The 17620-nt window shown below is 32.3% G+C and overlaps 1 protein-coding gene across 1 annotated transcript; it reads right to left on the reverse strand.

The window, feature by feature from the left end:
* Window positions 1–4184: 4184 nt before the first annotated feature.
* LOC127708813 (uncharacterized) lies at window positions 4185–6929 on the reverse strand. Its single transcript, XM_052213954.1, has one exon. The coding sequence runs from the start codon at window positions 6785–6787 to the stop codon at window positions 4691–4693; it is 2097 nt and encodes a 698-aa protein (XP_052069914.1). The 5' UTR covers window positions 6788–6929; the 3' UTR covers window positions 4185–4690.
* Between the last annotated feature and the right edge of the window lie 10691 nt (window positions 6930–17620).

Genomic DNA, 17620 nt, shown 5'->3' on the forward strand with positions numbered 1-17620 from the left:
CTTCAATAAAGCACACGATTCACTCATTTTTTTTTAATTTTTGACAACAAAACCGCAAATAGATAGCTAAGAGCCGATAGACGGAACTATTTACCAGAATCGCACTAGTGTTGAACTACAAAAAGTGTTATACTAACCGATTGGATATTTGGTTCGTTGACTTACAGTAAATATACTTATCTTTTTAAGCCGAGTAAATCCGGGTTTGAGGATTTTTTAACTAGAATTATATTAACATAGAAGAAAAGAATAGCGAAAAAAGGGTAACTTTTCGGAGCCAGCATAATGGTTATATGCATTTGTTTGCTTTGTTTGTTGGTTTCTATCTTGTTTCATTTCAAGTTTCAAGTCAGGGTGGACTATTGATCCCTGTTTGTTTTTACATTAAAACAGTTTTGTTTGCATATTTTTGCGTTGGAGTATTCTTACCCTGAAAAGATACGGTCTAGCAATGAAGGTAAGCCGTAATCCAAATATTCATGATGTCCAAAAAGCTTTTTCCTGAGTTATCAGTACTTAATTGTTTAATAAAGCTATAAAGATTTATTTTGTGCTACCAGCTGCATGTAGAGTAGTTAAGCGAATCTGCACTGGTCACCAAAAATGTAGCGGGATAACAGCACCAGTATAATTAAAATCTATATCGTGTATAAGCAAAATAAAATGAAAAAAGACACTTCTTACATTTGTTTGCTTTATATATCTATGATAAATTACCCTGGTGTGTTTAACCACGATCTGTGATCAGATTTATGAAAGTTTTATACCAGTATATATAGTATCTGTATTCTTTTTAACTGACGGGGTTTTTGTTTGTTTGTTTTGTGTTGTTTTTTTTTGTACTGAAATTTGTTTTGCTCATTGAAATCAGACACGTTATTGCATACACGTGTATATTTAACCATTGAACAAGACGAAGCCAACGGAACATCGCCATCACAGGACCAAGGAAATGAAAATTGACTATGATTTTTTGTACGAAGGTTGTCTTAAGAAGTGTATAAAAAGGATACCCAGCGCTTGAACGTAAGATTAACAATAGTAAGAGTATAGTTTAAAGGATAAATTTCATTGATATATTTACAAAAATGGTTTACCTCGGGAAAATATATGTTTTTTTTTAATATCTGCAGATTTTATAGAAAATATCTGGCGGGTATATAAGAAACAAATTAATGTGCGGTAAGGGTGGCAAAATAGCTTCAGTGAAAAGAAAAGTCATGAGATGTCACTATGCTGATAATGGCTCTTTGAACCAGATAATGTCGTTAGCTATAAAATCTACATCCCAACTGTAAAAGTCTTGTGCATGGTTTGTGGATAAAGGCCTTTTAAAGTACCAGATTCTTCAGCTGTAGCGTTCGGATTCAAACGATGATTTGAGATAAAAATCACCATCGACAAAAATGTACATAATGTAGCATTATTATATAATTCATAAATTTGTTAACTGGAGTTCTAAGGTTCAAATATTGGTGACGGGCAGCAGTGTTGAACTACGAAAGGTATTATACTAATACTTACACGATTTCTTCAGTACACTAGTTATTTTCATTGTATTTGGCAAATACAAGATAAAGTTCTTAAGCTCAAAATTAAATGTAATTTCAGTTACATTTGCAATGTAATAATATTATTATTATTTGACGTAAATTTTACATTGAGGTTCTGAAAAAAGAAATCACCAATTCACCAACATTCCAACTGACTCCATTTTCAGAAAACGACATCTGTAACAAACATAAACTTTTAGCTACCGCTTTACATGCAGAACCAAATACAATGAAAGTCCCAACTATGTATTGGCTTCCGAAGCTACACAAAACACCTTACAAATAAAGATTCATTTCGTCTTCAAGCCATTGTTCCACTACTAAATTGTCTATTCTTCTTACCAGTACACTTGGTACAATCAAAAACCTGATAATAAATTGTTCAAATAAGGCCTTCGAAAATAGTGGAATTAATTACTTTTGGAGTGTCAAGAACTCATTGGAAGTACTTGATAAATTACATGCATATATTGGTGATTTTGAAACTGTTCAAAGTTTTGATTTTTCTACCCTATATACCGCATTGCCTCACATTCTCATTAAGAAAAAAATCACACACCTAATTAAATGGGCATTTGAAAAGTCAGAATGTGAATATATATGTTCAAACTCTTTTAGGTCATTTTTTAGTAGCAATTAACAAAAAAACTATGTCAATTGGACATGCTTTGATACTATATATGCCCTTGAATTTTTACTAGATAACATTTTGGTTCGCTTCGGAGATTCCGTATATCGTCAGGTTATCGGAATTCCAATGGGAACTAACTGTGCACCACTTATTGCGGACCTTTTTTTGTATTGCTATGAGTTACAATTTATGACAAAAATCAGCAAAGACCCATCGAAACAACATCTGATACACAAATTTAATAATACTTTTAGATATTTGGATGATATTTTGGCTCTCAATAATGACGACTTCAGTATGTATACTAAAGAAATTTATCCTGTTGAACTTACTTTAAATAAAGCTAATACTAACAATGACCACTGCCCTTTCCTCGATCTTGATATCTATATCATTAACGGAAAGCTTAATACTAAAATATATGATAAAAGAGATGATTTTTCATTTCCTATCGTTAATTATCCATTTTTAGATGGTGACGTTCCCTTGTCATCATCTTACGGTGTTTATATATCTCAACTTGTACGATTCGCTCGTGTATGTAACAATGTTTTAGATTTTAACGAGAGAAATTTATTTATTACTGAAAAATTATTACACCAGGGTTTTCGATATCACAAACTAGTCAAAACATTTACTAAATTTTATCATCGGTATAAGGACATCATTCGTAAATATAGCTCAACATGCAGACTTCTTATACGTTCAGGTATTTCACATCCAATTTTTTATGGAAATATTCTTTATAAAGCACAAAAATGTCAGTATTCACCTCTGAAGCTAACAAAACCTTTAAATAGACTTATTAAGAAGGGATATAGTTACGATACTGTTGTCAGGTCATTAAAGATTGCATATTTTGGCGTTAATATTGATTCACTTATAGGGTCTTTGCATCGGCACTAAACACATTTATTTAAAAACCAGTTGTTGGCATGACACGGGTTATGTTCTTCTCATATATGTTATGATGGTATGATAACTGTAATTTAACTGGGGAAACAATCGGTATGTAATTAAAATGTAATTAATTACCTGAGTATGTATGTTATTTGCATCATACTGTTATTTTTTTGTAGCTATGAAACAATAATAATTGTGAAAGTCATTATGTTTTTTTAAGTTTGGGAAAGAACACTGAAACTGGTCTCATTTTGTCTTCATTTTTGTTTAAGACTTGACGATACTGTAAATAAATTTGTGAGAAAACACAATGATCGATCACTAAGCACTAGTTTCCTTTAATATTTTCTGCTGTTTATCTGAACTTATATAAATAATTAATAGTTTATAACTTTGACGAGTTATTGAGCGGTTATCAGGATATGAAGAATAAACAGACTGCATAATCTTATTTTTTCATGTAAGATGTAGACATAAGTTATTTTAAACAACGATTGAAAGGTACGGTGAATCAGCTGTAAGATATATATCCATCATCACCTATAGCATCACTGCATATCTCTTACCCAAGTTTTAATATAATCGGGACAGAATGATACATTTTGATGAACTTTTACGGGCTTAGGGTCAGTTTCAATTTGTACACCAATTCTAGAAATAAGTAGAACAAGAATGTGTCCATAGTACACGGATACCCCACTCGCACTATTATTTTCTATGTTCAGTGGACCGTGAAATTGGGGTAAAAACTCTAATTTGGCATTGAAATTAGAAAGATCATATCATAGGGAACATGTGTACTAAGTTTCAAGTTGATTGGACTTGACCAAAAACTTTAACCTGAAGCGGGACGGACGGACGAACGGACGCACAGACCGAAAAACATAATGCCCCTCTACTATCGTAGGTGGGGCATAAAAACAATATATATATATATATATATATGTATAAATATATATATTTGACGTCATTCTCTATCCGAATCATCAATTATCCCTACTTGATAATGACTATACACGATTTACTTCGTGCGATTGGTAATAAGCTATAAGTATAATCTGATCAACTACTACATGAATAAACTGAAGAATAAAATGTGTCATTTCAAATTAAATTTATTTACAACATCGACTATAACTATGATGCATTCTTCAAATACACTAAGCATCTTTCATGTAAGAAGTGTAACATGTAAAAAGGGAACTTGCGCACAGCATACAAAAAAAAACCAAGGGTAAACATCCAAAGAATTTGAGAGAGTTAATGATTTTTTTTCTCTATAGTTGATGACGAATCCCACTTTATTTTCAGTTGGCTACACAACACGGATTAAAGACAAGTTGTATTATATTTCAAAATCCTGAAAGTATCCTGAATGTCATTGATTAATATCATACAATAGAAACGTTTGTATTTCAAAAGTCAAACTTTCAATTCGCGATCGAAGCGGCAAAGGGTCAAATAGACAAAAATCAGTTCTCAGTAGTTAAGGCATGTCATCTACAATGATTACATTTTCCTTGACAATAAAGAAAAATAGAAATTTTATAGGGGACATCTAACTGAAATAAAAACTCAACTGAAAATTAATTGATGTCGAAAACTAAGTTTTTGATGAATCTGTCAGAACCGAGGTTGCAGTGCGACTTCTGAGGTAGGATGACACAACTCTTGCATTATCAATGACATGACTTCGTACCTTCCCAAAGCAAACAAACGAAATAAAAATGAAGACACCCTGCCAAGAACCAAAACAAATAAATAAATACCAAAAAACTGTTTCGTTTGAAAACGAAGCGACGTAAGCAAAAACCCATGTAAGCCCCATTACAATAGATAATTTTACATAGACAAGAAGTTTACATGCCTTTTTTCGTCTTAAAATCTTATTTGTTTTTCGACTAGAAACAAAAATAGACCTTACGGTGAAAATATAGAAAAACAAATTAGTGAGTACTATTAATCCAGTAGGTACAAGAAAGTATACCAGCAATGCCTGTTTGTTTCCAATCCAACAAACGACTTGTCCGTAATGCGGACTATAGGCACTGGCAGTAAATGCATCTAAGCACACTCCCGATACTACAATGAACATTGGGATAACCCATGCGTATACTGAATACCACACAAATCTCTTGTTACTCTTATCCTCTTCCGATTTAACAAATCCTTTCGAAAATGTGATGAAAATATCAAATGACATACAGTTCATCCAAAATACAGACGTTAGGAAAGTATAGTGTATAGTTATTGCAAACCCAATACAAACGTGTCTATGATCTTCCACTGTGTTGGCGAGTAAGAATAGTAACTGTGCAACAATAAGAGACACCATCAAACAGATTAAACTTTTTCCTGGTGTGTTCTGAAGCTTTGGAAACCGCAAATAAAGACAGAGTGTTATAGTAAGAGCAATGATGGATAACACCGATCCAACAAGGGATAAAATACTCTCCGCTTCACGGTATATTCGGACTAAATAATCCCCAGAAAACAATTCATTAAGTACATCACGGCAAACATATGCATGATTGCTATCTTCATAGAAGGAGTCATTAGTTAATGTTTTGTTTATAGTATATATAAATATGTTATTATTGTTTATAATTTCATATTCCGTATCATTCAACTGAAAATAAACACAATCACTCCGAACTTTGCCCCGGGGAAATTTTTCTTTTCTGTCTTTACTTGAAATTGTCGGTCTATATACACATTTTCCATTTTCATAAACAAGAGGAATTAAGCAGTTAACTTTTCTACAGACATCGGTGTAGAGATCATACAATTCAAATTTTGGACAGATTTTACTATTTCTTTCTGGTTTCTGTGTTCGACGACGCTTTACATAGGTACCAGTAGCCATATTGGTATGATAATCAAACAGAAGTCTGTAACTGTAACTAGTTATTTTCCTTTTCTCTCCAGATGGTCTTAACTTCCAAGCACGAGCACTGCAGACTAGTTGATCACTACTTACATTGTTGCAAAGGGCACAGTCTTTATTTTTGTAAACATGATCATTAAAAACTACTTCAGTTGGTCCATCTTGACATCTGCTTACACTCTGTATTGATAAACAAGTATCAGTTATAGGGAAACATCGCCTAGATTTGTTTCTTGAATCAGCGCTCCGTGTTGGTGGATGAAGACGCTTTCTACAATGTTCGTCGTTTTGCATACTTTCAAGTGTTTTATTAACGTCTCCCCTGTGAGGCCAATGACAGGAAAACCCTGTTTGCCAGGACAAGAAGTCTTCTCCGTGACAGGCTGCACAATACATGTTCCTATACATATAACCAGTAGTTTTACCACTCACTGGAATTTGTACATTTTCAAATGTTTCGCACTCTTTATTTAGTTCCTTCCTTGTACCTGGTGGACATTTCTGCACCACAAATACGTAAGAGTCCTCATCAATCTCTGGAATATATTCACAACTAAAATTTGGTATGAAAGTTTGAATGGTCTGGTTGGTAGCGACATCAGTACAACAATCATTATATGCAGTGCATTCAGAGTCACAATTACAATTCCTATCGTCAATATCCGATTCTTTACATGACCATTTTTGTTGGCAGAATGAACTATTTAAGTCAGTCACGTCTTCTTCAAGTATTTGATCTACAATCTGCATTACTGCAGTTCTAACAAAAAATGAGTAAATAAAGAATATCAGGGTAAATCTAAGTGTGAACATGTTAAATTATTTCCTGTATATTCATCGTCCAACGTTCAAATGAAACTGAAGTTTAGCTACATCTGCTGATAGCGTATATGTAATTTTGACAGAAAACACTCGGTGTGTTTATGTATCTAACTCCACTCAGAATCTCAATTAGATTCGGAAATATAACACATATACACAATGATTAATCTTTCACATTGATAATTATTCATTCGTAGTTATCTCCACGATTCAAATTTCTATTATAGCACATACATTTGAAAAAAAGAAATAAGTTTAAGTCTTTATATATATGTTATTTAAATGTAACATATTTGGCCATGGTATTGCCAGTTTTTCATCGACTTATGATTTTTTTATTATCCCCTTGGTATTTTCTGCCTCTTTTTAGCTCATCTGAACCAAAGGGTCATTGCTTGGCGCCCGTCTTCTGTCGTCCGTTGTCTGTAGTCCGTCGTATGTCGTTCGTCGTCCGTTAACGTTTACAAAAACCTCAAGTCTCCCCTGAAACTACTGGAGAAACTGGAACCAAACCTGGACACAATTATCCATACGGTTTCTTGTTTAAGAACTGTGTCCGTTGCTACCGTTTGCCAACCAACACAGCCGCCAAAGCTCAACATTTTTTTTAAAGATTCTGAGCCAAAATAAATATGTGTTTTCCGATAAAAAGGGGGGAGTACGTTCACCCTTTACGTCTCTCCCTCCCGAATCCGCCACTGATAAGTGTAAAAATATGGAATTTCCTTTCTCAAGTATGCAAAAGGAACTCTTGACATATATCATCCGATGTAACAATAATACTATTCTATAAGTGATGCCCCTCTACTCTTATTTTCCACCAGGGTAGAGAAGCATCACTTATAAATCATTGGAGGAATTGAGAATACCAAAGAAATATTTTACTGTAACTAAAAGTTTATTTATACTGATATGTAATTTATACGGGTCACTGATTTTTTTTTGCTGCATTAATTAATTAATCATTCAAGTATCGTTATGAAATATGAAAATAAAACAATCGAAATCTAAGGTTTCGATACACAATGCAGTCACGACGTCAGGCTTGCTTTTGCATTTTCGGTGCTGTTTGTGATGCTGTGCAGATGATTTATACTATTCATACACAAAGAACGGATTCCGTTGTCTACTGTAAATATTACCTATTTGATATCAATAAGAACGAAAATATCAGTAGCAATACCATGTCATTTTAAAAGAAAATCAGTATAGGACATGACTTCGAGAAAAAGTAATTTAAATGCGAAAAAAAAATGAACAGTTTTCCGGATATTTAATTTGCTATATCTCATAAAGTAGTACAGTTGCATATTTCATTTTATTTTACATTCATGCAGTTAATCGTGCTCTAGTTCCGGATTAAGCAACCAACAATCAATCAATCTAGTTTCTGAACAAATTTCTATATATATATATATATATCCGTGAGATCTCCCATTTACATAAGTGATACCTTAATATAGGTGGTGAGATATCTGCTCCGCATCCCTCTTTTCTTCCTTACCAAATTTTAAAAAGAAAATATCAATGAAAGTAGATGTGAAATATAAGTCATGAAACAAAACAGATAACAATAAACAATAATACCCGAAAATACACATAATGTTCAGTAAAATTAAATTCCTTATTGCACCTGCAACAAATTTCAAATTTCAGCTATCCGACCACTGAAATGTACATATTTACGCGCCTAAAGTATTGAACGACCACTATGGTATGACATCAAGCATATCAACAAGGCATTAAGTGCTGCGACTTATTTTACAAAAAAAACCTTTAGAGAAAAAATACTCGTAAGTCTAGAACATTGTAGTATAACTTACGATCAATTTGTGTTGAAATATATTTGTGGTACTTGGTGTAGTTGGCTTCTTAGCACATCTTTTGGTTGACTCAGAAAAAAGTATAATAAAGACTATTTTTTGTTTTACTTTTTGACAGAAAAAAAATCCTCAAGCGGGTTAGCCATTTATTATCTATTATATAATGCCCTGTTTTTTTTCTATTTGATTTTTTGGTTGTTTTGATGTTTTTATTTTGTTGTTTTGTTGTTGAAATACTAATTTTTGATAATTCAGTTACTCACATGTCTATGATAATGAAAACTAAATATTTGCAATGAAATAAAAACAAAAAGACTGAAAACCAAATCGAGGGACTAAATGAAGAACTGAAATAAAACTATATCAGTATAAAATTTTAATGAGTCATTCGGTAAAAAAAAAGACATCTGATTTTAAAGTTGATTAAAAGGTGTTCATAGCCCCTAGGAGCAATATCCATTAGATTTCATAGTGCTGGTCAAGCATTATACAACTAAATAGTCAACGGGGAACGAACTTTATTATAAATTGCGTTATTTCATCATTCTTCTGTTTAATTCATTCGAATACATACAATTATGGATAAAATTATCTCGTATTTCTTCTTTCTATTACTTGGACTGTTGTGCGAAGGACATTTACCAAAAGTGAAAAACGGTAGGTTGTATCCTTTTAAACGTTTTCAAAATACGCGCATGAAAATAACAGGCACATATAATACAGACATAAAGAATATTCTGTGTAGAGTAAAAGAATGACGGAACCATTATTATATTTGTACATGTTTTATTATTTTTGCAGCAACTTCAAAGTATTTGGGCAACACTACATCTATTGATACGAATGACGTTAACAGTCTTATAGTTATAAGGGATCATGGTCATGATATCGATACTCAGGTAGGCAATGTATTTTATATCAAACTAATTTTTTTCACCAAGTGTTCTCTATTGATCTCGCTGCGATCCTTTGTTAGTTCGTTTTTCAGGATCTTGAGTTCTGACGTTCTAAGCAAGGAAGCCTTCCCTTTCAGAGCACATGATAGCACAACCTTTTTTTTGACGGAATTTCGTAATGCCCAAAGTTTTGGTTTTTATTGTGTTTGAAGTATACGTCTGTTATAATTGTTCAACGCGTTCTTCGAGTTTTTTTTATCCGAATTACGAACTACATAGATATAAGATGATGTGGTATGAGTGCCAATGAGACAACTCTCCATCCAAGTCACAATTTGTAAAAGTAATCCACTATAGGCCCAAAGTACGGCCTCCTTTGGCATGTTTGGTTCGGCTTTTTTATTTTTATTTTTTAATCTATGACCCACATCTAAGCAGATAATTTTTATGAATATTTCTAATACCAGTTTTACTGTGCGGTTTGCTGTTTGTATGTTCATTTGTGCTGTAACACCACTGTCCTAGGTAAGGGGGAGGTGAGCTCTCACAAACATGTTTAACCCCGCCACATTCTTAATGTGCCTGTCCCAAGTCAGGAACCTATAATTCAGTGGTTGTCGTTGGTTCATGTCTGTCATATTTTGTTCGCATTTGTTCTGTTATAAATTAGGCCGTTATTTTTCTCAATTGAATTGTTTCATATTTTTCATGTCGGGGCATTTTATAGCCGACAATACGGTATGGGTTTTTCTCATTGTTGAAGGCCTTACGGTTGCCTTTAATTGCTTACATCCACTTCATTTGAACTTTGGTGGATATATATATGTTAGCGGCAATAAGTGAAACTAGGCATTAAGCTTAAATTCCAGGCAATAACCTAACGCCTAGGCATTAAGTAATTGCCTGAAATTTCCAGGCAATAAGCTTATTTCCTGAAATCTGATGATGATTATTCAACCTATTGTCGAGCATCATTTCAGGCAATAAGTTAATTTTGGGATTTTTGTTTATCTTCCAAATACATTTGTTTAGGGGCCAGCTGAAGGACGCCTCCGGGTGCGGGAGTTTCTCGCTGCATTGAAGACCCATTGGTGGCCTTCGTCTGTTGTCTGCTCTATAGTCGGGTTGTTGTCTCTTTGACACATTCCCCATTTCCATTCTCAATTTTAATTCGGTGAAATATATATTTTTTTATGAAGAATTTAAAAAATATTATTTTCCAAAAATTAATATAAACTGATTTAAAAAAAATCATCTTTTAGTATTTTTTCGTATTTAAAACAGAACTTACTGGTATTTCTTTATGGTATTGCTCTTCAATAGTGGAGCCGGTTACAGCTGTCAAAAATAGACAACTTAAGATATGAAATTTTGCCAGACATAATCATCTTTCCATCTGTTATTGGATATGTAAATTTTCTTAAATACTCATCTTGTCTTTTCATTTCTTAATCTGGATTATTAGCATTTAAGAAACAAAATCATTCTTGAATCTTTGCGGAATATAAATTTGAATCAGGGAAAACAAAGATCATATACCCAGGGCAAAAGTACAGTGATCATTTGGCAAAGATTAAACTTTCATAAACAGAAAATAAGGCAACTATAGACTATCACAATTTAAAGTGGCATGACAATATTTCACCATTGAAGGTTTGAAAGACTGGTAACTAAAGTAAAAGAGAATGATGAAGGAAATTTAAAAGTTTATGTTTTTCTAGAGGAACGGTATGGCATTTTGGGAAAAACACATAAAGAAATATGTCAAAGCGGCATTATTATATTAGTATAGACCGTAGAATTAAACAAATTAATAATGGCTTTGCAAACAATTTCCAGGATTCCATTGTACTTTTATTTTCCATTTTGTGAAAATTGTAACATGATAAAATGTGCATAGGGAAGGGAGTAGTAGTAAAACCCATTTAACAAAGAGTTTTGCAGAAGAGGACATGTTGATTTAATCGATTTCCAAACAAAGTAAGATGGAAACTATATTTTCTTATGGTGTACCAATATCACATAAAAAGTATGTTTCTAGAGCTCTTACGTCAAAAAGTGCTGCAAAGGTGGCTTCTAGTTTAGCTTATTGCCTAGGATTTAAGCTTAATGCCTAATTTCACTTATTGCCGCTAACATATAGACCTATACTATAACTAACTATGCCAAGCAAAAATGGGGGGGGGGGGGGGCATTGGAAAAAAAAAAATACAAGATTTGAGTAATTCTGCATTTCAAACATTCAAACATTATAGCTAATTTGATAAATACACCTCTTCCCCATACAATAACAAAATATGTTTTTTGGCACGAAAGACATAAATTTATGTTTGCCTCGCTCCGCTCGGCTCAGTTTTTAAGATTCAAGTCCTAAGTTGTAACAACTTTTTCTAGGAATGTAATTATATCTCAAGTTAATTTACCAACTTCTTTAATAAAGGATAAAAATGAATGATGTGCTGAGATTGAATTAAAGGGAAAGTCCGCGATTTTTTACTTATCATCTAAATATGTTCATCTTAACATAAAAAACACATTCACAAAGAATTAAATTTATATTCTTTCTAATAACGGAGAAAATCAAGTATTTGTAACTTTTTTGGTTGACCTACGTCACTGGGTTGTGACGTTTTAACCCGATTTGTTGAATCATGGGAAAAAATAAAATCTGTTAAAGTCTTAATTGCTTATCAGAATTTTACGTAATTAAATGCGCACAGATGACCGTTGGTCGAAGTTAATAACCACAATATAAGAATGAAAGAAAATGAATATGTGTGTACCGTTTTGTATTGATTGAATAAAACTTCCTATATGAAGTTTTCTAAATATATATATTTTCGAATTAATTTCATAAATTATTGAGATTTTTTCATAAAATATCTATAGAACATTTTTACTGATATTGAACTGAAAATATTTTAAGTTTTATTTACCGTTATAACTTTGATAACCATTTCAATGCAAAATATTTGTGAACAGAGTGTGTATATTATTTTGTAAAGTCATTGTTTATTTCTCGATTTGAGGAGAATTCGTTTGAACTTTACCTTGCAGCAATTTAGCCTCAGGCGTACACAGGTGTGAATTCAAGCGTACACAGGTGTGAATATTGTCATTTTGAATGGATTAACAGAAAGAGTATAGCGTGTTTAATATACCCAGATGAAATACCCGATGACAATAGAGTACAATAATTAAATTGTATAAATTAATTGAAAATTAATAACATTCAACTTTTTAATTCCGGAAGTGTTACAATATTAAAATGGAACAATTTTCGGTTACGTTCTATGCAATTAGCATAAAGTTACGATATGAAGTTAAAAGAATAGTACTTTTAATCTTAAAAATTAAATGTTACATTTCCCAATTAATAATCATTGCACATCTGTTTAATTTACTTTACCGGAATTCTTTAACTTGTATTTAAATCTGGCGATGTTTAAATGCTAACAATTGTAAAACTATCGCAATTTTAAAGTTTTTAATTGAAAAAGTACAACAGTACAACATGTATGATTTTTTTAAATTTTCTTATTAACATTTCATTCTTACATAATTAAATTCATTTGAAAATCACTAAGACAAAATATTTGTGAAAAGAATACCAATTATCGTTTATTTCATTAATGAATATACATACATTATAAATCTAAGCTAATACATTAATTTATTTGAGGATTTTTTTTAGGATAGCCGTCATTAATTCAAATTAGTAATACAGTTGTTGTAATTAAAGGCATATCTTAGTAATGTATTACTGATATTGACGATTTTAGAACAGTTCGTCCAAACCTCGTTGTTCTTGGAACAATCTTTACTAGTATACTTGTAAGTTTCCTGACGCATAAGCGCCATTGAGGATGAGCTCCAGAGATAGCAGACTAGTAGCGTATTTGTTTGTAAATTGGGGCAGGAGAGGCCATGCAACCACTTGTACAGTTAAACAAGCTTATGTCGTCAACACTATCAGAAAGAGTTCCCATCGTCGGATGGGATATATGAAGGTTCCAAGAATGAACTATTGACATGTCCGACTCTGAACAGTTAGTAAACGGACTTAACAATGATCTATAGGCATCGACCGCTTGTTCTTGATATTTGAAACTGCATGCATATATACGTTTATGAGAGTGATTATTTATCTTGTGTCTGACGAAAACTAAATGCCTGCATGGTTATATCTTGCCATACGTTTGTATTGGTTTGGTGGGTGTTCACTCAGAATCGTAATTCAAAAATTGTGTTTGTGAGATGTAGATTCACTTCAATACCGAATTTCGTCTATATATTTCATAAGTGTATACCACGGAGAAGATCTGAAGGTATATTACTCCCATTTTGTTTGGGTGTGAACCATCGATGTTTACAGCAATATTTAATGAATAAGATGATGATGGTAGAAAGAACTATGAGCGTCATGTGGAAAATATTACATGCATGTCGGACCATGAGTTGTCAATCTGTATGAAAAGATTTCCAATACAACCATACTGAGTAGGAATTTTTACATGCTATACTCTCGTACTAGTATTACAGGGTACTTGTGTCGTTTAACTCAGACACACATCTTTTACTTTAAGATGTATGAAAGGTTCTAAATGTATATATGTATCTTAAATGTAACAATAATCAAACGCATATAGGCAATCACTAAAATGGTATTAAGTTTTTATACAGATTTATTCTTATTTACACAATCATTAACAAACTAAATAAATTTAACAAAGTAACACCGTGACACTACGATATAACAAATGGGATACTAATTATTTTTAACCATGCTATGCAGAAACTTAACACATCAAGCAGGAACATATATATCTATATACTGTTCCCAGCATCAAGTTAGTGCACGTGAATACCAATAAGGAACACGATGTGTGAATTTGTATAACTAAAAATATCAAAGCGAGCAATAACTTTGTCAAGCAAACATTTCTTTTCACTATACCTCTCTTTATCTCCGCTCCTTTACAATAACTATTTCGCTTTTCGTCGATCATTCTCTATATTGTTCTCTATTCGGTTATTTTTTTTTCACTATGCCACTCTATCTCCGCTCCTTTTTCCCCTGTCGTCCTAATCCTTATAAAGATAGGGACATTAGACATATATAGAAGGGGCTCTCTTATCTTCAATGAATTAATATGGATAGTGACTATAAGTGCTGCATTACTTTATATATCTGCATGTTTGCCAATCGACAAAAGCTTGTATTTGCGTGAAGAATTTTTTTTTCTCAAAAATATGGTCCAGAATCATGACAAAACAATATTCATTTTACCAAAATGTTCAAAGGTTATGTTTATAATTTTTTTAAACTTATTATCAGCAAAAATAGTGGATAATATTATTATAAGAACATCATTCATTAAAAGGTGGAATTATAATTTCAAACACACACACGATAAACAACGTTAGACACAAATATATTGTTCAATAAATATTAACTGTGCACACCGGGTACCTCAATAAAGAGGCCATGCATGAACCTGTATTATATAATTGTGTAATACGAATTTTTAGTTGACAGGATGTCACTGGAATACCCAGGGACGTGTATCTAATATACGTCCTTGGAATACCTAACTGAATGTGTCGCTCTGACACGACATCTATCAATAATTCTGACATACCTATTATCAATTCGGGAGGAAGCCAAAATATATATATAATAAGATAACGTAAATAAAATTTAAAAAGAAAAAAAACCTATAAATTTTTCACCGAACATACCAGAAAGAGTCACACATTTAACTGTAAAGCTTAGTGTCTTTATAAGTGACCGTTCCGAATTGATCCCGTATCAATTTGATATAATTTAAAGATTAGTTAAAAAAAAAAACACTTTTAATAAAAAAAATTGAGATGTCCGATATTTCGATATTTACATATCTATAACCTGGGAATATTATACTATATCAACATATTATGTCCCAGCTAAAACCTCTTCCTAACATTGCTCCTTGTCAATAGCCGTTAAATATCATAATTAAAAAAATGTTATTTTATATCGTATAACTTTATTAATTGAAAAATTATCTTGTCTAAATACGGAACTATTCTTTATACAAATCAATGCACTTTATATAAAAGAGGCATACTAATGAATCTTCTGTAAATCAGTGATTGTTACAAGAACACTGCATTTGTCTTTCTTATAATTGAAACTGTTCTTCCTCATCAAATCTATATTTTTTTTATTCAACGAGATCTTATCATATAAGGATTTGATAGCTATAGCTATCAGAACTGCTAGGTTATTTTGTTATTAAAAAAGGATAATTACCATCGAATCTCCCTCGAAACAATATTGTTCAAAATGGTCTTCACACACCAACTTGTGCTTGCTATAGATGCAACTATTTGCTGTTAGTTTAAGGTTGTACAACCATGTCTGATACAATTCTTTCTTTTTTTGTGGGATTGGGAAAACTATGTAGACTTTTGCCATAACCTTGCCTGACAGAACAACCGTACGCTTGACAAGACATTTTGACACTGAATAACCGTCTACGGTAATTCCCAATTGATGATGGGAGTTTTTAACGCACGGTCGGTAAATCCCCGATTCTTTTTGTTCTTTGTGGTTTATATATATCACGTGACTTTTTAGATCGAACATGCCGACAAGATGGCGATATGTCGAGAACTGATAGTGAATTTCAAAAATCGATTTTGATCTCTTTACATAGAGAATAAAAGTTTTTTATTTATGAACAAGTGGTTTTTTATGCTTAAAGAACAAAATATCAATTTTTCATTTTTTGGCGGAGTTTCCCTTTAAGGTGTGTTAAATGTTAATGAGACCATAACAGGCATGTTCCGTTGGAACCTATTTACGGTGTGATAATATATTTCACAACTTGCTCACTATGCCCGTGTGTGTAGTTGGTTTGAGATTTCAATGAACATCATTTATGTATATTTGGTAAATCAAAAGGCAGGGATTTTGTTACCACAAATTGATTAAACCTTTACCAAATTGATTTAAAAAAAATTAAAACATAACTGACTATATATTGCTATATATGTACAGTTATGATAATTTATTATTCTGTATCCTGTAGATACTGTTTACTTATATTTTTGCATTGCACAAGGTCATGCATTTTTCAGACTGTTAATGAGTTCTTTACACTAAATCCGTTAAATGGGTACTGGTTGATACTTTAGTCTGGGAAAACATGATTTATTTATTAGTTGTAATTGGCTTTGAACTAGCTTTCAGTAATTGTGAACACTCTTTTTTCGGTGCTTTGTGCATGTATATTGGTTTTGTGCCTCTTACCGATCTTATATATATATATAGTTATGCAAATTGCAACTGATTTTTACAGTTTGTTTTTAATGTTGTGCTGTATCACCGCTGTCCCAAGTTAGGGGAGGGTTAAGCGCTCACAAACATGTTTAACCCATCCACATTCTTTATGTGCCTGTCACAAGTCAGGAGCCTATAGTACAGTGGTTGTCATTGGATAAGGTCTGTCATATTTGTTTTTCGTAAATTGTTTTTGTTTATAAATTGGGCTGTAAGTTTTCAAGACTCGTTTGAATTATTTCACATTTTTTATGTCGGGCCCTTTTATAGCGGACTTTAAAGTATGAGTTTTTCTCATTGTTGAATGTCGTATGGTGGCCTATAATTGCTTATTATCACTTCATTTTAACTCTGTTTGATACCTGTCTCATTTGCAATCACACTACATCTCCTCATTCTTATATATATCCAAATAAAGTTTCCTGAAGTCACATTTAACTTCCCCAACACACGAAGCTTTAGGTACACTTATGATGCAATATTTGATTGAACAATAATAATATACTAGTAAATAAAAATGTTATGCATGTATTTTTGTTATAATGAATAAAAGTATTGAAAAATGTTGGGCCGGGAGAGAAAGGGGGGGGGGGTGAAATTTTCAGGCTTGTCTTTGGAAAGGGGGGTCTTGAATTTATTTTCCTTTCTTAAGGTGGGGACTTGAAAGAAATAAGAGAAATTCCAATGTTTCCTTCCATTCCCCCACAATGAAAGAAAATGACCAGTCCCTAAATTTTATGCAAAAAAACCAGTTTGTTTTCTTTATTCTTTAATTTAG

This window comes from Mytilus californianus, unplaced genomic scaffold, assembly GCF_021869535.1.
Source record: "Mytilus californianus isolate M0D057914Y unplaced genomic scaffold, xbMytCali1.0.p SCAF_7, whole genome shotgun sequence".
Classification (NCBI taxonomy): domain Eukaryota; kingdom Metazoa; phylum Mollusca; class Bivalvia; order Mytilida; family Mytilidae; genus Mytilus; species Mytilus californianus.

Excerpts from the sequence above, each read along its gene's own strand:
- LOC127708813 (XM_052213954.1), bottom strand. The coding sequence starts at position 6,787 with ATGTTCACACTTAGATTTACCCTGATATTCTTTATTTACTCATTTTTT.